Raw genomic sequence first — 20,570 nt, 5'->3', positions numbered from 1 at the left:
AAAACTGAATGTAACGAATACATTTAGTTTTAATAAAGTTTGATAATGTTGATTGATAATGAATTAACTTATTGTACACTGTTATTCATTTCCGCATACGTCCACGAGTCAAATGTGCAGTCAGGAATATCCTCAAGTTAATTTGTCAGATTAATACTTGTCTGATTAATACAGACGTTTTGTTAACGCTGTATTATAAAAAAAAGAGTCAAACGAAGTGCTATCGATCGCTGTCAATGACGTAAGAGGAAATGACGTAAGCGGAAATGACCCCGGAAGTAAATGGGGGGTAGGAAGGTTTTTGTAATGGGAAGAAAATTGGCGTGACAGTACCAAGTTGTATGACTGAAGTAAACGGTTGTAAAATGTGCACAAAAAAAGCCAGCACGCTAATGTTAGCATGTATAAAGTGCCAAGTGTATATGACTCTGGGGTAAATGGTTGAAAAATTACCTAAAAGAGTTAGCATATGTCAAGTACCAATGTATAAGACTTTGGGGTAAACAGTTGCAAAAGTAGCAAAAGAAATGGAATATGCTAGCAGTTAGCATGCGTCACGTACCAAGTGATATGACTCTAAGATGCATGTCTGCAAAATTAGTTTTTACAGAAATAGCATGCTAAAAGTTAGCTTATGTTACAATCAATGCGAGTTATATGACTCTCAGGTTGTAAAATGACCAAATAAGTTGCAATGTTAATGTTAACATGTTAAATATTTGGATATTATCTAATGACGTGAAGAAGAAGGTCGACTGCAGTTTGACTGCCACCCCTCATGCATGTGCTCATATACTACCGTCCACTAGGTGGCGGAAGATAAAATGGGTTGTCTTGTGCGCATGTCAGAGACCAGACGAAGAAGTGTAAGCGTAAACAAACATGGCGGACGGCTTGCGTCCAAAGACCGAGCTCGTTATACATACAATGTATTATTATATTTCTACCCCTTCATGTTGGATACTTTGTTATATATAACATTACATGATGTCTGAACTGTGTGTTTTAACCTTACAACATGTGGCTTTTTAGCGCAACAACGGAGTTTTAGCATAGCCAGCAGGTTACCTAGGCAACCACAGCCCGTCTGAAGTATTCTACTGTCAAAGGTCAGTGATTTTTACTCCAAATATATGTTTTTGTAATACTTAACACTTGGACACCGGAATGCGCCTACCGAGTACTTTATTGTTCACGTTTGGGGGGACGATACCGCCTAATTGTGCATGTATATAATAAGTAATACATACAGTCGTGGTCCAAAGTTGACATACACTTGTAAAGAACATAATGTCGTGGCTGTCTTGAGTTTCCAATAATTTGTACAACTCTTATTTTTTTGTGATAGAGTGATTGGATTTGCGATACATGTCAACAATGCCAATATATGTCAACAATGCTACTAACGTTGTCCATGAATTGTCAACAATGCTAATAGCTAATATACCAACAAATGCTACTAGCGTTGATAAAGTTCCCAAACATTTCCACTGAGCGCCACAGACTGACAAATCAAAGTATCCGGGGTCCATTTGGGTAGTTTTCATCTTCAAAACCAGTACAACATGTAGATGTTTTTTTTAAAGAGCTAGAAAAAACAATTTTGTATGAATGCTGAAGATCCAAAGCCAAACTGTAATGCTAACGATTAACACTGGCCAGCTAGCATCAATTAACAGAAAATATGAGCAAAATGAGCTAAAAAAAGATAGCATGCGAACACTACTATGTTAACAATAGCTAGCTTAAGAGTTTGCATTAATGAAATACTAAAATATATGACACTGAAGCATATGCCTGCTAAATTAGCAAAAACATAAATAAATCTGGCACTCTTGTTTTAGCATGCTAAAATGTTAACTGTAAAATGTGTCAAAGACCAAAATATATTACTCTGAGATGTGTACCTGGAAAACATTGTTTAAAATGCCAATGTTAGCATGCATCAAGTACCAAATTATGACAGAGGTGTATATTTACACTAATAACTTAAGAAAGCTAGCATACTAAGGTTAGCATGCCAACAGGTATCATTCGTCAAATAACAGAATATTTGACATTGAGTTGTAGACCTGCTAATTTAGCTATAAAATCTGGCTTGCTAATGTTAGCATGTTAAAGGCCTACTGAAACCCACTACTACCGACCACGCAGTCTGATAGTTTATATATCAATGATGAAATCTTAACATTGCAACACATGCCAATACGGCCGGGTTAACTTATAAGGTGCAATTTTAAATTTCCCGCCACACTTCCGGTTGAAAACGTCTAGATATGATGACGTATGCGCGTGACCTCAACAATTGATACGGAAGTATTGGTACCCCATTGAATACAATACAAAAAAGCTCTGTTTTCATTTCAAAATTCCACAGTATTCTGGACATCTGTGTTGGTGAATCTTTTGCAATTTGTTTAATGAACAATGAAGACTGCAAAGAAGAAAGTTATAGGTGGGATCGGTGTATTAGCGGCTGGCTGTAGCAACACAACCAGGAGGACTTACTTGGATAGCAGACGCGCTAGCCGACGCTAGCCGCCAACCGCACGGATGATCGGGTGAAGTCCTTCGTCCTTCCGTCGATCGCTGGAACGCAGGTGAGCACGGGTGTTGATGAGCAGATGAGGGCTGGCTGGTGTAGGTGGAGAGATAATGTTTTTATCATAGCTCTGTGAGGTCCCGTTGCTAAGTTAGCTTCAATGGCGTCGTTAGCAACAGCATTGTTAAGCTTTGTCAGGCTGGGAATTATTAACCGTGTAGTTACATGTACATGGTTTAATAGTATTGTTGATCTTCTGTCTATCCTTCCAGTCAGGGATTTATTAATTTTGTTTCTATCTGCATTTGAGCCAGATGCTACCACGTTAGCCCAGTAGCTAAAGAGCTTCGCCGATGTATTGTCGTGGAGATAAAAGTAACTGTGAATGTCCATTTCGCGTTCTCGACTCTCATTTTCAAGAGGATATAGTATCCGAGGTGGTTTAAAATACAAATCCATGATCCACAATAGAAAAAGGAGAGAGTGTGGAATCCAATGAGCCAGCTTGTACCTAAGTTATGGTCAGAGCGAAAAAAGATACGTCTTGCACTGCATTCTAGTCCTTCACTCTAACGTTCCTCATCCACAAATCTTTCATCCTCGCTCAAATTAATAGGGTAATCATCGCTTTCTCGGTCCGAATCGCTATAGCTGCATTGAAAACAATGGGAAATTTTGAGGAGTCCTTCCTCTGTTGACATCGCGCTACTTCCGGTACAGGCAAGGCTTTTTTTTATCAGCGACCAAAAGTTGCAACTTTATCGTCAATGTTCTCTACTAAATCCTTTCAGCAAAAATATGGCAATATCGCGAAATGATCAAGTATGACACATAGAATGGATCTGCTATCCCCGTTTAAATAAAAAAAATTCATTTCAGTAGGCCTTTAAAATATTAACTGTAACATGTGTCAAGTACCAACATTTAGGAGTGTGAATCTTCGGGCACCTAATGATTTGATCCAATTCCTTGGGTAACGATTCGAATCAGAATTGATTCAACAGGATTCTCGATGCAACCTGATGCCTTCTAATGTATTATTTGCTATAAAAATGATAAAACAACTTTTTCAAAACAGGTTACAGGTTAGAAAAACTCCTTCTGGTTGCATAGAAATGGTCCCAAAACTTTGTTTTGAAATTTGATTGTTATAAAAAAAAAAAACATAAATATTGATAGATATTTTATTCATTTATTTTTAAATTGATTTTAAAAAATTATGAATCGATTTAGAATCGGGATGAATAAAACGTGCGATCCAGATGGGAATCGATTTTTTTGTCCACCCCTACAATATATATGACTTTGAGATGTGTACCTCAAAATGTTGTTTAGAATACTGGCCCGCTAATGTTAGCATGCATCAAGTACCAAAATATGACTGAGGTGTAGACCCTACCAAATGAGTTAAAAAAAAACAAAAAACTAGCATACTAACCTTAGCATGCTAACAGGTATCATTTGTGGAGTAACAAAATATTTTACGCTGAGGTGTATACCTGCAAATTAGCAAAAAAGCTGGCATGCTAACCTTAACATGCTAACAGGTATCATTCGTGGAGTAACAAAATATTTGACGCTGAGGTGTATACCTGCAAATTAGCAAAAAAGCTAGCATGCTAACCTTAACATGCTAACAGGTATCATTCGTGGAGTAACAAAATATTTGACGCTGAGATTTACATAGGTATGTGGGCTTGTATAAAGCCTCAGGGAGTTGAACGGCCCTGCTTTACATAGTTCCGGGTCACCCTTGGGCAAGGTGTAGCACCCGAATGCCCCCCCCCATCAGGGTTACGATACCCCCCATGAAAGAAACTAAGAGAGGATGCGTTACCCGGCCCGGAAGAAGCCCGGGGCCCTCCTCCGGACCTAGGCCCGGAGGCAGGGCTCGTCAGCAAGCGCCTGGTGGCCGGGCTAGCCACAGAGCCTGAAGAAGCTACGTGGACACACCATCCTACCCGCCACGTGGGCCCACTACCCGCGGTCGGAACCAGTGGGGTCGGGTGCGCTGCCAAGTGGATGGCAGTGAAAGTGGAGGCTCCAGACGGACCAATTCGGGGCAGCATAGGCTGACTTTTGGGACATGGAACGTCTCTACGCTGGTGGGGAAGGAGCCTGAGCTGGTGCGGGAAGTGGAACGCTACCGGTTGGATCTGGTGGTGCTTACCTCTACGCATAGCAAGGGCTCTGAAACCACACTCCTGGACAAGGGATGGACCTTGTTAACTTCTGGAGTTGCTCAGGGTGTGAGGGATACTCACGAGTGCCCGGCTGAGTGCCTGTACGTTGGACTTCACCCCAGTGGACAAGAGGGTCGCCTCCCTTCGCCTTAGGGTTGGAGGGGGGAAAACTCTGACTGTTGTTTGTGCGCACGCACCAAACAAGACTTCAGAGTATTCGGCTTTCTTGGATACCTTGCCTGGGGTCCTGTATGGGGCGCCGGCAGGGGATTCCATAGTCTTGCTGGGGGACTTCAACACGCACGTGGTGACAGTGATACTTGGACTGGCGTGATTGGGAGGAACGTTCTCCCTGATCTGAACCTGAGTGGTGGATTGTTATTGCACTTCTGTGCTAGTCATGGACTTGCGATAACAAGCACCATGTTCAAGCATAAGGATGCTCATAGGTGTACCCGGTACCAGAGCACCCTAGGCCAAAGATCAATGATCGATTTTGTAATCGTACCAGCTGATCTGAGGCCGTATGTTTTGGACACTCGGGTGAAGAGAGGGGCTGTACTGTCAACTGATCACCATCTGGTGGTGAGTTGGGTCAGATGGCGGGGGAAACCTCTGGACAGACCGGGCAAACCCAAGCGTGTAGTGCGGGTGAACTGGGAACGTTTGGAGGAGTCCTCTGTCCTGAAGGACTTCAACTCCCACCTCGTGGGGGACTTCTCTGCCATCCCTGTGGAGGTTGGGGATATTGAACAGGAATGGGCAATGTTCAAAGCCTCTATTGCTAAAGTTACAACTGCGAGCTGTGGCCATAAGGTCTTAGGTGCCTCAAGGGGCGGTAACCCTCGAACACCATGGTGGACAGCGGTGGTCAGGGAAGCCGTCCGACTGAAGAAGGAGTCCTACCGGGGTATGTTATCCCAGGGGACTCCGGAGGCAGTTGCAAGGTACCGACAGGCCCGAAGGGCAGCGGCCATGGCTGTGGACGAGGCTAAGCAGAGGGTGTGGGAGCAGTTCGGGGAATCCATGGAAAAGGACTATCGGGCGGCACCAAAGCTGTTCTGGAAGACCATACGGCACCTCAGGAGGGGGAAGCAGGGAACCATCCAAGCTGTGTACAGCAAGGATGGGACTCTGCTGACTTCAAGTGAGGAAGTCGTAGGGTGTTGGAAAGAGCACTTTGAGGAACTCCTGAACCCAATTACATCAGACACACCCTCCCTGACAGGAGCGGAGCCTGAGGATGATGGGGGATCGATGTCGATCTCTCGGAGTGAAGTCACTAAGGTAGTTAGACAACTCCACAGTGGCAAATCTCCGGGGGTTGACATGATCCGTCCAGAAATGCTGAAGGCTCTGGGTGTTGAGGGGCTGTCTTGGTTTATACGCCTTTTCAACATTGCGTGGAAGTCTGGGACAGTGCCGAGGGAGTGGCAGACTGGGGTGGTGGTTCCCCTATTCAAAAAGGGGGACCAGAGGGTGTGTGCTAATTACAGGGGTATCACACTACTCAGCCTCCCTGGGAAAGTTTACGCCAAGGTACTGGAAAGTAGGGTCCGGCCGATAGTCGAACCTCAGATTTGAGAGGAGCAATGTGGATTCCGTCCTGGCCGTGGAACAACTGACCAGCTCTTTACTCTTGCAGGAATCCTGGAGAAGGCCTGGGAGTATGCCTATCCAGTCTACATGTGCTTTGTGGATTTGGAGAAGGCGTATGACCGGGTCCCCCGGGAGATCTTGTGCTGAGGGAGTACGGGGTGAGGGGAACCCTGCTGAGGGCCATCCAATCTCCGTACAACCAAAGCGAGAGTTGTGTCCGGGTGCTTGGATGTAAGTCGGATCCGTTTCCAGTGGGGGTTGGTCTCCGCCAGGGCTGCGCTCTGTCACTTATCCTGTTTGTGATTTTCATGGACAGGATTTCTAGGCAGAGTCGTGACCATGGCGGAGAATATGCAACAAGGGTAATATGTCTGGGGGGGCTAAAGGTCGCGTTACTGCTGTTTGCAGATGATGTCCTGATGGCACCTTCGGTTCGTGACCTTCAGCTCTCACTAGATCGGTTCGCAGCCGAGTGTTCAGCGGCTGGAATGAGGATCAGCATCTCCAAATCTGAGGCCATGGTTCTCAACAGGAAACCGATGATTTGTACAGTCCAGATAGAGAACGAGACTCTGTCCCAGGTGGAGGAGTTTAAGTAACTTGGGGTCTTGTTCACGAGTGAGGGAAAGATGGAGAAGTAAATCAGCCGGAGAATCGGAGCAGCTGGGGCAGTATTGCAGTCTCTCTGACGCACTGTTGTGACGAAACGAGAGCTGAGCCAGAAGGCAAAGCTCTCGGTCTACCGAGCTGTCTACATTCCTACTCTCACCTATGGTCATGAAGTGTGGGTCATGACCGAAAGAATAAGATTGCGGATACAAGCGGCCGAAATGAGTTTCCTCAGAAGGGTGGCTGGCATCTCCCTTAGGGATAGGGTGAGAAGTTCAGTCACCCGAGAGAGCCTCGAAGTAGACCCGCTGCTCCTTCGCTTGGAAAGGAGCCAGCTTAGGTGGTTCGGGCATCTCGTGCAGATGCCTCACGAGCGTCTCCCTAGGGAGGTCCTCGTTGCATGTCCCACTAGGAGGAGACCCCGCAGCAGGCCAAGGACCAGATGGGGGGATTACATCTCCTCTCTGGCCTAGGAACGCTTCGGGATTCCCCAGGAGGTTGCTAATGTTGCTCTGGAGAGGGAAGTCTGGGGGTCTCTGCTGGAGCTGTTGTCCCCGCAACCCGATTCCGGATAAGCGGTTGAAGATAGATGGATGGATGGCTAAGGTGTATACCTGTAAATTAGCATGAAAGTTAGCATGCTAACAGCTATCATTCGTGGAGTAACAAAATATTTGACGCTGAGGTGTATACCTGCAAATTAGCATAAAAGCTAGCATGCTAATAGGTATAATTCGTGGAGTAACAAAATATTTGACGCTAAGGTGTATACGTGCAAATTAGCAAAGAAGCTAGCATGCTAATATCAGAATGCGAACGATTGTGCTAAAAATGAGCTACAAGCCGCACTTTGGTGGATTAAGTATGTTACTTCTGCCGCGCACTCTGATACCACCCTTGCTATCGATATTTAGATTACTCGACTCTGGTTGTGGCGTCCTGTGGACCATGGAGCAGTACAGCATTCTGGGCCGTGTGGGAGAAGGCGCTCACGGCATCGTGTTCAAGGCCAAGCACATTGAGGTGACGCATCACACTTTGTGCTGACTCGCTGAAATGCTAACCGTGCATGCGTGGCATCAGACGGGCCAGACGGTGGCGCTGAAGAAGGTGGCTCTGAGGCGCCTGGAGGACGGCGTGCCCAACCAGGCCCTGCGAGAGATCAAGGCCCTGCAGGAGATCCAGGACAACCAGCATGTGAGGGAGACTCTGTGCTGCGCCGCTGGGGTCAGGGGTCACTCTCCTTTGTCCGCAGGTGGTGGCGCTGAAGGAGGTCTTCCCTCACGGGACGGGCTTCGTCCTGGTCTTTGACTTCATGCTCTCCGACCTCTCTGAGGTCATCAGGAACTCCCAGCGCCCTCTGACCCCGGCGCAGGTCAAAGGTTACATGCTGATGCTGCTGAAGGGCGTGGCCTTCCTGCATCACAACAACATCATGCACCGAGTGAGCGCACACGCCCATCCTGCCCCGTCACAATAAAAGCTTTGACCACTTCCTGTCCGCCTGCAGGACCTGAAGCCTGCCAACCTCCTCATCAGCTCCTCGGGACACCTAAAGATCGCCGACTTCGGTCTAGCCCGCCTCCTCAGCCAGAACCCAGAGCGACTGTACAGCCACCAGGTGGCCACCAGGTGACGCCGTATGGTACTTGTCAAGCATCGCGCCTTGCTTTGTTTAAATGTGTGTGTGTGTGTGTGTGTGTGTGTGTGTGTGTGTGTGCGTGTGTGTGTGTGTGTGTGTGTGTGTGCGTGTGTGTGCGTAGGTGGTATCGTGCTCCTGAATTGTTGTATGGAGCCAGAAAGTACGACACGGGGGTCGACCTGTGGTAAGTTGGTCAACAATGCTAATATGTCAACAATGCTACTCGCGTTGTTCATGACATGACAACAATGCTAATATGTCAACAATGCTACTCGCGTTGTGTTATGACATGACAACAATGCTAATATGTCAACAATGCTACTCGCGTTGTTCATGACATGACAACAATGCTAATATGTCAGCAATGCTACTCGCGTTGTTCATGACATGACAACAATGCTAATATGTCAACAATGCTACTCACGTTGTTCATGACATGACAACAATGCTAATATGTCAGCAATGCTAGTAGCGTTGTTCACGACATGACAACAATGCTAATATGTCAACAATGCTAATATTTCAACAATGCTACTCGCGTTCACGACATGTCAACAATGCTAATGGCATTGTCCACGACACAACAACAATGCTGATATGTCAACAATGCTAATAGTGTTGTTTACGACATGACAACAATGCTAATATGTCAGCAATGCTACTCGCGTTGTTCACAACATGACAACAATGCTAATATGTCAACAATGCTACTCGCGTTGTTCACGACATGACAACAATGCTAATATGTCAAAAATGCTAATATGTCAGCAATGCTACTCGCGTTGTTCACAACATGACAACAATGCTAATATGTCAACAATGCTAATAGCGTTGTTCACGACACAACAAAAATGCTGATATGTCAACAATGCTAATAGCATTGTCCACGACACAACAACAATGCTGATATGTCAACAATGCTAATAGCGTTGTTTACGACATGACAACAATGCTAATACGTGTGTGTGTGTGTGTGTGTGTGTTGCAGGGCAGTAGGTTGTATTTTTGGGGAATTGCTGAACTCGTCTCCTCTGTTTCCTGGGGAGAACGACATCGAGCAGCTATGTTGTGTCCTCAGGGTGCTGGGGACACCCACGCGTGACACCTGGCCTGTAAGAACTACACACACACACACACACACACACACACACACACACACACACACACACACACACACACACACACACACAAAGTATAAGAACAGGTGATCCGTGCACATGCAGGAAATGGTAGACTTGCCAGATTACAACAAAATCACCTTCAAGGAGAATCCCGCCATCCCATTGGAGGAGCTTGTCCCTGACTCCTCCCCCGAGGCCGTCCACCTGCTCTACAAGTTCCTGGTTTATCCGTCAAAGCGGCGATGCCCCGCCCACCAGGTGAGAGACAGGAAGCATCCGTTCGGCGTCCAATGACAAGACTCCTCGTCCCGCAGGCTCTGGTCCACGCCTACTTTTTCTGCCCGCCTCTCCCCGCCCACCACTCGGAGCTGCCCATCCCTCAGAGGGGCGGCGGCCATCCCCACCAGCGGATGCAGGCTCCGCCCTCCGACTTCTCCACAGACCTCCCCCTGGAGAAGAGCGTGGTGGACCCCGCACTGCTGCGGAGACACGCCTCCTGCCTGTGACCGCTGCAAAGATATCAAGTATGGCAAAGGGGGGCAGGGCCTCACTGCAGTGCATTGTGGGACTTGTAGTTATTTTGTCCTCAAGACAAGACAGAAGAAAAGCATTAAAATGTTTAATCATTTGTTGAAAGTTTCATCAGGCCATAAAAGAGACAGGAAGTGGAGGGTTTGGGGGGCGGACATCTTGCTGGGGAAGTCAACGAGGCACTTTGTTACCACTTAGCTGCAGGACGTCGGCCATCTTGGCTGTTGCTATAGTGGTCGCCGTAGCGACGTGTGTATGGCTCTAGTTCAACTTCTAAAGGTTTTTCATCACAAGCAAGCAAGTAGTTTCTATTCTCTATAGTGGTCATATATCAAGGTTATTTCCTTTTAGAAAAATAAAAAAAAATGACATGCTTGGAAGGGTCGAGGTCAAAGTTCAGCCGAGGTCTTTGCATATGCTTTTTAAAAGTGTCATTGGCCACGCCTCTTGTCCCGCCCACCACCTCCTCAGAGCGTCCAATCACATGCAGGAAGAGGCGGGTCTTAGCCAGAAAAGCCCTTAAAATGACAATTAAAAAATCCTCCTATCAGAGGGAGAGTCCACCCACTAGGCCCCGCCCACTGAGACGACGGCCATTCAGAACCTGCGAGAGTTTGTGTGGGCTGGGCTCCAGCCAGGGGCCCAGAGCCTCTTCTTGCATCGGCCCGGCTCTCGTCCAGTCAGAAGCCTGCGCTACACTGGTGCCTGATTGGCTGTCGTCTGATTGGCTGTCTTGAGCGGCGTCCAGCGGCATCAGGAAGGAGAAGGCCGCTTGCTGAGGAGCGGCCGAGCTCCCACAATGCTCGGCGTCGCCCTCCTCCTCCTCCCTCATTTTGCCACTCCTCCTCTCCTCTCTCATCTTCCTCTTCTCTCTCATCCTCCTCTTCTTCTCCTCCTCCTTGGCCTCCTCCTCCACCAGGTCCAGGTCCAGATCAGGAGGCCCTCCCCTTCTGCTTCTTGGTTTGCTTCCTCTGGTCTTCATCCTCCTCCTCCTGTCTCCTCCTTCTCCCCTGTGTGTGCTGTGGGGGGTGGTCGCCATGGTGACAGCCTCTCGTGAGGGGGTGTGGGCGGAGGCGTCTTCCTCAGGGCCTATCAGAGATGAGGGCACACAGTTAGCCCACTCCCTCAGGCCACCACTAGAGGCTGCCGTCAGCCCACTGCCACTACCTGCCAATGGAATAGGATGTAAACTACTGATACACTCCAGGTAACTTTTATACATTTATATAAAGTACATCATATAAATACCTTTTAGCCTGACCATTAATAATGATTAAAAGAAACTTAAAGCCATAAGCTGCCTTCTTAGACTGTTGAGCGTTAGTTAGCGCCGGCTAGCATAGCTAATCAGGCTAACTAGTATTAGCATTCATTCTCTCTACTTCTTATCGGAGCACACGTTTTTAGGAGATTTACATCAGGATTGAGAGGTGTTTCACTTTCCTAATACTGCTATACACCTTCATCTTTCATTGGACGTACCACAACCGTAATACAATAAGTATTCATTTGTTCACATCCTATTCCACAGGGAGTGTTGTGATGTCACGTGACATGCTGCGCAATGCTCGTGTGTGATTGGCCGAGCATAGATTCGACGTCCTGTTTGCCACGCCAAAGACGAAGCAGGGTAGTGATGTGCTTTATCGCTCTAATACATACTTGCCAACCCTCCCGATTTTCCCGGGAGACTCACAAATTTCAGTGCCCCTCCCGAAAATCTCCTGGGGCAACCATTCCCCCGAATTTCTCCCGATTTCCACCCGGACAACAATATTGAAGGCGGGCCTTAAAGGCACTCCCTTTAGCGTCCTATACAACCTGTCATCATGTCCGCTTTTCATCCATACAAACAATGTGCCGGCCCAGTCACATTATATATGCGTCTTTTACACACACATGAGTGAATGCAAGGCATACTTGATCAACAGCCATACAGTTCACACTGAGGGTGACCGTATAAACAACTTTAACACTGTTACAAATATGCGCCACACTGTGAACCCACACCAAACAAGAATGACAAACACATTTCGGGAGAACGTCCGCACCGTAACACAACATAAACACAACAGAACAAATACCCAGAACCCCTTGCAGCACTAACTCTTCCGGGACGCTACAATATACACCCCCGCTACCACCAAACCCCGCCCCCCACCTCAGCCCCCCCCATCTCGGAGGTCTCAAGGTTGGCAAGTATGCTCTTAATATCGATTCCCAAATCAAAATATCGGTACTTTTGATGCTTTAGTTATTTGAGATAATGTACATCATTAACAGGAACACGGTGTAAAGTAACTAAATCGTTGAGATCTTGTCTTAATGAAACACACATGGTGGGAACTATTTTTTCTTCTGCCCAGTAATGCAGAAACAAGAAAATAACTGCAATTGAAATGAGTCAGTCAGTATTATAAAGCATCAAGTGTACAGTATACATCCTTTAATTGTAGGCTATTTGGAGACACAACATGCATAAGTGCAGAATAACGCCATCATTTGTTTCACCCCGTGATTGTATATTGTTTGAAGATGATTCCACAAGAGCAGAAAGTACACTATTTTGTAAATATTATCAGACCCATTAGGTTTATTTTCACAAAGTATCTGTATAGGATCAGTATTGCCGATACCTACGTATATTTTTACTCTGTATCTGACCAGAACAAAAATCAGTGGTATCGCACATCACTAGTGAGCATCTCGCTTGCCAGGAAGTAGAATTATGGAGGTTAATTTGTGTCTTAATTACAAAAGCTATGTATGTAACAAATGTATGTAATTTAATATTTTTGTGCACTAAATTTTCTGACATTGTTTTCATTGAAAAAAAATTGTGAGCAAATAGTGTGTGTATTCAAAAATTCAGTTTTAAAATTCAGTGTAAAAAAAAATTCAGTACAGAAAAAAATTGTCATATTATTTTTATAATATTCGTGTTACGTGGCTACAAACTTGACACCTCATTGGCTGATTTTGAGTCAGGGTTGATCGCTTTCGCTTTAATTTACTGGATGTGGGTTTTGAGTTTTGAAGCAGCAAACATTTCTGCACTGAAATGTTTTTACACATAATTTTTTTTACATATAATTTTTTTTAAGCTGAAATTTTCTGAACTTAATTTTTTTACACTGAATTTTTATACATACATACATACAATAACAAAATATAAATAAAAAATACATAAAAAATGTTACAATTAAATTTTTCACACTAATTTTGTACACTAAATTTTTATACATTCAAGTTTGTTTTACAGTGAATTTTTATGTATTGAATTTTTTGCACTGAATTTTTTAAAATTGATTTTTTGCACTGAATTTTTTTACATACAATTTTTTACGCTAACATTTTTTACATATAATTTTTTAACACTGACATTTTTAAAAGTAATTTTTTTACACTGAATTTTTACACATTTAAATTTTTATACTGATTTGTTTTACACTGAAAATGTACAGGTTTTTTTCACACTCACTTTTTATACATTGCCATTTTTTACACTGAATTTTTAGGCATTGAATTTTTTTTTACCCTGAATTTTTATACATAAAACTTTTTTACACTGAAATTTTTCACAGTGAAATTTTATACATTCAAATTTTTTTACACTGAATTGTTATGCATTGCATTTTTTTTACACTGAATTTCTTTACACTGAATTTTTATACATTGACATGTTTTACATAATATTTTTTACACTGACATTTTTTACACTGAATTTTCTACATTTATTTTTTTTACACTAACATTTTTAAACGTATTTTTTTTACACAGAATTTTTACACTAACATTTTTTATACAGATTTTTTTACCCTGAAAATTTTGACCGTTTTTTTTCACTGAATTTTTATACATTTACATTTTTTACACAGAATTTTTAGGCATTTAAATTTTTTTACGCCGAATTTTAATACATTGACATTTTTTCACACTGAAATTTTTTACACTGAATTTCTCTACAGTGAATTTTTATACATTGACTTAATTTTTTGACATACAATTTTTTACACTGACATTTTTTAAACGTAATTGTTTACACTGAATTTTTATACACTGAACTTTTATGCATTTAATTTTTTTACGCAGAATTTTTTTACATACAATTTTTTTTACGCTGACATTTTTTAAACATAATTTTTTACACTGAATTAACGTTTTTTACACTGAAATTTTAGGCATTGGATTTTTTTTTACGCTGCATTTTTATACATAGACATTTTTTACACTGAATTTCTCTACAGTGAATTTTTATACATTCAAGTTTTTTTTTACGCTGAAATTTTATGCATTGAATTTTTTGACATACAATTTTTTTAAGCTGACATTTTTTAAACGTAATTTTTTTACACTGAAAATTTTCAGACTGATTTTTTTATACATTGATTTTTTTACACTTAATTTTTATGTATACATTTTTTTTTTACATTTAATTTTTATACACTGAAATGTTTTTCACTGAATTTTTATGCATTGAATTTTTTTACGCTGAATTTTTATACATTGACATTTTTTTACAGTGAATTTTTATACATTAAAAAAAAATTTACAGTGAAATTTTTCACTGAAATTTTATACAGTGACATTTTTTTTCTCACTGACATTTTATGCATTGAATTTTTTTTACACTGAAATTTTTGACTTACAATTTTTTTTACGCTAAAAATTTTTAAACCTAATTTTTTACACTAGATTTTTATACATTGAATTGTTTTTACACTGACATTTTTTACACTGATTTTCTACACATTTACATTTTTTACATTTCATTTTTATGCATACATTTTTTTTACACTTCATTTTTTCACACTGAATTTTATGCATTGAATTTTTTACACTGTGTTTTAACTGATTTTTTAACACAAATTTTGCTCACAAATTTGTATTCAATGAAACTGCCAGCATATTTTGATGAAAAAAATTCAATTGAAACGTAAGAAATTCACTGACATAAACTGAGTGTAAAAAAAAAAGCTTTCGTAACAAACAGACAAATGAGCCTCCATAGAGAACCAACATGGATGACGCAAACAAAATACACGTTCTCAGCCAAATGAAGATGATGAAAAAGAAGGGAGGCAGAAAAGGAAGAAGCAGCAGAACGTTACCGACCGCGAGTTTTCCGTGCGTCCGATGACGTAGAAGCACGGCTCGCCCTGCTTGGAGTTGGTCATGCACAGAGAAAGGCTGGACAGCTCCACTGAGGAAGACCAGGAAGCAGAACAGGAAGTAGAAAGACAACAGCCTTGCGTGGCGGTAAAAGAAGAGAAGAAAAGAACAAGAGGAAGCGTTGCGTTTGAGTAGGCCACGTAATGGTCATCACCGTAATCTGGGACGTAGCCGTTTCCTTTCTTCAGGACCAGATGGATGCCATGACCTCCTCGCCGGATCTGCTCTACCGCCTGACTGTGCGTCATTCCCACCGCGCTGTTGCCGTTGATCTCCACCAGCTGGTCCGACACCTGAGAGCGCACGCCGGCTTTTATTGTGAAGGAGCCACGGGAAGTGCTGCCACTGAAAGGTTAGCGCGGTACCTGCATCTTGTTGCTGCGCTCGGCCGGCCCTCCCTCCATGAGTCCCAGCACGTACAGCCCCATGTTGTACTCGCTGCCCCCCCTCAGCGAAAACCCAAAACCCGTGGGTCCTCGCTCTAGATCCACGGTGTAAAACCTTGACTCGTCCTACAAAAAAGAAAAGACAACGTTAACACGCTGCTAGCGCTAACAGTCACCCTGGTGCTACTGTGTTTCCTTGGCAATGTTCGCAAAACCAAAAAACAGACAATAAGAGTCAGACTCAAACGTTAGCAATAGCGAGTGAGTGACCTTTGTCCTCCCTCTGGATCCCTTTGGAAAGTGGTTGTCGATGTCCACGTCTGCCGCCTCCGTCTCTGAGAGGGACAATAAAAGTTTGGAGTAAGGACTCAGGGAAGTTTGCCACATGAGATGGCACAACATGTAGCACCCGAGGTTAGCCCAATGAGTACACAAGAAGATAGTATGTACACAATCATGGAAATAGCATAGGTCATTAGGAATAGATTATAAATAAAACACATTTTAATTGGGCCTGGTATCTCTACCTTCTGGCCTGGGGCTGGTAAAAGCTAAACATTTTAGGTTTAAATGATCAAAATGAGCTAAAATGCCAGCATGAAATGTTAACATGCTAATGTTACCATGATAACATATAGTTAGCGTACTTGTAAGGAGGCGCCAAGTATTAAAATCCATGATTTTTAGGTTCCAATGAATATAACATGCTAAAATACTAGCATAAATCGTTAGCATGATAACATCGGAAGAGTTAGCATATGTTTAAAATGCCGCCAAGTATAAAGATCAATCATTTTTGGGTGTCAACGAATAAAATTAGATAGTAGTTTTTTTGGGGAAAAGTTAAAAACAAAGCAAAAGAAAAAATTATGAAAAAAAGGAAATAATCTTGACAACATTACATTAGATCAGGGGTCTCTTTAATTTGCATTGCCTCACACGATGAACACTACATATATTTTTATATGGCGCCATATAACACTCCGGGAGCCGTCACTTGTTCCCGGTACTTTCCGCCGACCGCCGTGTTGCTGTCGGGAGGAAAAGCGGAACGACACACATTGCGGAAATAACATTATTCTCTGTGCGTCAGTTAAATACAAATATATTCCACAACCCCAAACATGTCTTTTTCAAAGCATGCAGTGAAGAGAAAGGTTACTGATGAGCAAAGACAATTCCAGGAAAAGTGGGAGATGCAATATTTCTTTGTTGAGCACAGGGGCACCCCGACGTGTCTTATTTGCACAGAGAAAGTTGCCGTGCACAAGAAATACAATTTAAAACGTCATTATACAACTAGACATGCTGAGGAGTATGCAAAATACCAGGGAGATGAGAGAGTGAACCGGGTTGCACATTATGTGTATGTGTATACATTGTTGCTGACTGGAGAAATCTAATTATTATTGTTGGAATAGAATAGAATAGAATAGAAAGTACTTTATTGATCCCTGGGGGAAATTCAGCACCACAGTTCGCTCACAATAGACAAGAATAACAATAAATAATATAATATATTATATATATATAATATATAAATAATATAAATATATTCTACATATACTACATATACTCTACAATTAAATGCAGTCAAGGAACATATGCATTATACAGATTGATGGCTGTCGGTATGAAGGACGTCTTGCATTTTGGGAGTCTGAGCCTTCCACCGAACGTGCTCATTCTCCCCGCAAGGTCCGAGTGCAGTGGGTGGGAGGTGTTGTCCATAATGGCTAGGAGTTTTGCTAGACTTCTCCTCTCTTGTTATTACTTATGACTGATTTATTTACTTAATTCTCATTTTGTTCATTTATATTTTGATTTTATTTTGTGTTGAAAATAAAAATAAAGACATTTAAAAATAATTTTTTAAAGAAATCTTTTCTTGCAGCCAAGCCTAACCCAGACTCTGCATCCAGTGGCCCCCAGGCAAATTGAGTTTGAGACCCCTGCATTAGATAGATAGATAGATAGATAGATACATAGTACTTTATTGATTCCTTCAGGAGAGTTCCCTCAGGAAAATTAAAAAAAGGTACAGAAATAGAAACACATTTTTCACAATGAAAATAAAATACAAACATAAAACGTTAGCATGTTAATATTAAACATGCTAACATTAGTAAAGTTGGCATACTTCTAAGATGGCTCCAATTTTTGAAAGTCATGATTTTTAGGTTTTAGGAATACAATTTACTTAAATGCTAACATAATATGTTAGGATGTTAACGTTAAACATGCTAACATTAGTTGAATTATCATACTTAGATGGTGCTAATTTTTTAAAAGTCATGATTTGTAAGTTCGAACGAATAAAATTAGTTAAAAAGTTAGCATAAAACATTAGCATGTTAAAGTTAAATATGCTAACGTAAGTGATGTTACCAAACTTCTTAGATGGTGCCAATTTTTTAAAAGTCATGATTTTTAGGTTTAAACGAATAAAATGTGCTAAAATGATAGCATAAAATTCTCGCATGTTAACGTTAAACATGCTAACATTAGTGAAGATAGCATACTTCTTAGATGGTGCCAATTTTTTTTAAAGTCAGGATTTTTCGGTTCAAACGAATAACACTAACTAAAGTGATAGCATAAAATTTTAGCATGTTAACATTAAACATGCTAAGATTAGTGAAGTTAGCATACTTTTAAGATGGCGGCAATTTTTTAAATCACGATTTTTAGGTTTAAACAAATCAAATTAACTAAAATGCTAGCATGAAATGTTAGCATGTTAACGTTAAACATGTTAATACCAGTGGAGTTACAATACTCATTGGCGTCAATTTTTTAAAAGTCATGATTTTTAGGTTTAAACAATTAAAATTAGCCAAAAATCTAGCATAAAACGTTAGCATGTTAACATTAAACATGCTAACATTAGTGAAGTTAGCATACTTCAAAGATGGCGCCAATTCCCCCCCAAAAAAATTCAGTTTAAACAAATACAATTAGCTTAAAAGATAGGATAAAACATTAGCAAGCTAACAATAAACATGCCAACATTGGGGAAGTTTGTTAACTTCTAAGATGGCGTCAATTATGAAAGTCATGATTTTTAGGTTTAAACGAATGAAATTAGCTAAAATGCTAGCATGAAACATTAGCATGTTACCGGTAAACATGCTAACAATAGTGAAATTTGTATACTTCTAAGGCGGCGCCAATTTTTAAAAAGTCATAATTAGGTTGAAACAAACACAATTATCTTAAAAGATAGCATACAAATTAGCATGCTAACAATAGACGTGCTAACATTGGAGAAGTTTGCAAACTTCTAAGATGGTGTCAATTTTGAACGTCGTGATTTTTAGGTTTAAACGAATGAAACTAGCTAAAATGCTAGCATAAAACATTGCATGTTACCATCAAACATGCTAACAATGGTGAAGTTTGCAAACTTCTAAGATGACGTCCATTTTTTTAACGTCATGATTTTTAGGTTTAAACAAATACAATTATCCAAAAAGCTATTATAAAGCCCATCATAAAGGTGGAGTACCTAATCAATGGGCCCATTGAGGGACTTTTCTCTTAATAATAATAATAATAATAATAATAATGGATTAATAGCATTGCCATGGTAATGCAAAGTGTTTCAAAAATAAAGTAGCGCTTTAGCCACCATGGAGAGCTTCCCAACGATGTAAGATATGTTGGAGTTCGTTGGTCGGTTCGTCCCGTAATAAACGCGGCAGAATACAATAAAGGAATAAAGCATAAGTGCAAGCAATCTTCATACAGAAAAATAGAATAGTTTGTGGTCCAAATAGAATGTCAAAATGTTGACAGCAAACCAAATAAAAGCCCAGTTTGGACACGTGTACAAGTTTCGGCCATGAGATTGTGTGTGTGTGCGTGGCATACGTGCTCGTGCCGTGACGCTGAGCCTAAGCGTGTTCCCCGCCCTCCTCAGGATCTGGGCCAGGTCTCTGTGCTGGAGACCCGTCACCGCACGGCCCTCCACCGCATCCAGCTGGTCTCCCGGCTGGATGAGTCCGCTGCGTGCGGCCGGACTGCCGCGTCTCACCGTCACGAAGCGGTGCGACATCATTGAGGCTTGAGGCGCTGCGGGGAGGGAGGGAAGACACGACGCTGTCAAAGACGCCACATAGAGACAACCATGTCCTAGGACAGGGGTCGGCAACCCAAAATGTTGAAAGAGCCATATTGGACCATAGATACAAAAAAAAAAAAATTGTATGGGGCCGCAAAAAATTGAAAGCCTTATATAAGTGTTATAATGAAGGCAACACATGATGTAAGTGTCTACATTAGCCTACTATCAAAATTACTTTAAAAGTCTTATATAAGTGTTATAATGAAAACAACACATGATGTAAGTGTCTATATTAGCCTACTATCAAAATTACTTTAAGTCTTATATAAGTGTTAGAATGAAGGCAACACATGATGTAAGTGTCTATACTAGCCTACTATCAAAATTACTTTAAAAGTCTTATATAAGTGTTATAATGAAAACAACACATGATGTAAATGTCTATATTAGCGTACTATCAAAATTACTTTAAAAGTCTTATATAAGTGTTATAATGAAAACAGCGATGAGGTGGCGACTTGTCCAGGGTGTACCCCGCCTTCCGCCCGGATGCAGCTGAGATAGGCTTCAGCGCCCCCCGCGACCCCGAAGGGAATAAGCGGTAGAAAATGGATGGATGGATGGATAATGAAAACAACACATGATGTAAGTGTCTATCTTAACTATATTAGCCTACTATCAAAATGACTTTAAAAGTCTTATATAAGTGTTATAATGAA

General features: G+C 41.9%; 2 protein-coding genes across 3 annotated transcripts in view; one reads left to right on the top strand and one right to left on the bottom strand.

Moving 5' to 3' along the window:
• The first annotated feature begins 844 nt into the window (after positions 1-844).
• Positions 845-10,734, top strand: LOC133657308 (cyclin-dependent kinase 20-like). Its single transcript, XM_062058476.1, has 10 exons — positions 845-929; positions 1,033-1,109; positions 7,848-7,956; positions 8,017-8,130; positions 8,189-8,377; positions 8,444-8,565; positions 8,697-8,759; positions 9,564-9,687; positions 9,799-9,954; positions 10,011-10,734. The coding sequence occupies exons 3-10, from the start codon at positions 7,882-7,884 to the stop codon at positions 10,200-10,202; spliced, it is 1,035 nt and encodes a 344-aa protein (XP_061914460.1). The 5' UTR covers positions 845-929; positions 1,033-1,109; positions 7,848-7,881; the 3' UTR covers positions 10,203-10,734.
• LOC133657298 (membrane-associated guanylate kinase, WW and PDZ domain-containing protein 2-like) overlaps positions 10,288-20,570 on the bottom strand; it is a 27,038-nt gene continuing 16,755 nt past the window's right edge. For both annotated transcript variants that reach the window (XM_062058464.1, XM_062058456.1), the window contains exons 17-21: positions 19,659-19,859; positions 16,056-16,120; positions 15,765-15,911; positions 15,554-15,692; positions 10,288-11,316 (exon numbers count right to left, since the gene is read on the bottom strand). In XM_062058464.1, the coding sequence (XP_061914448.1) occupies positions 10,775-11,316; positions 15,554-15,692; positions 15,765-15,911; positions 16,056-16,120; positions 19,659-19,859 (1,094 nt within the window). In that variant the 3' untranslated portion in view covers positions 10,288-10,774. The remainder of the gene's footprint in view (positions 11,317-15,553; positions 15,693-15,764; positions 15,912-16,055; positions 16,121-19,658; positions 19,860-20,570) is intronic.

The sequence above is a fragment of the Entelurus aequoreus genome, linkage group LG01, assembly GCF_033978785.1.
Source record: "Entelurus aequoreus isolate RoL-2023_Sb linkage group LG01, RoL_Eaeq_v1.1, whole genome shotgun sequence".
Taxonomy (NCBI): Eukaryota; Metazoa; Chordata; class Actinopteri; order Syngnathiformes; family Syngnathidae; genus Entelurus; species Entelurus aequoreus.
The sequence above is the reverse complement of the archived record's forward strand: the minus strand, read 5'-3'. Positions and strand labels throughout refer to the sequence as shown.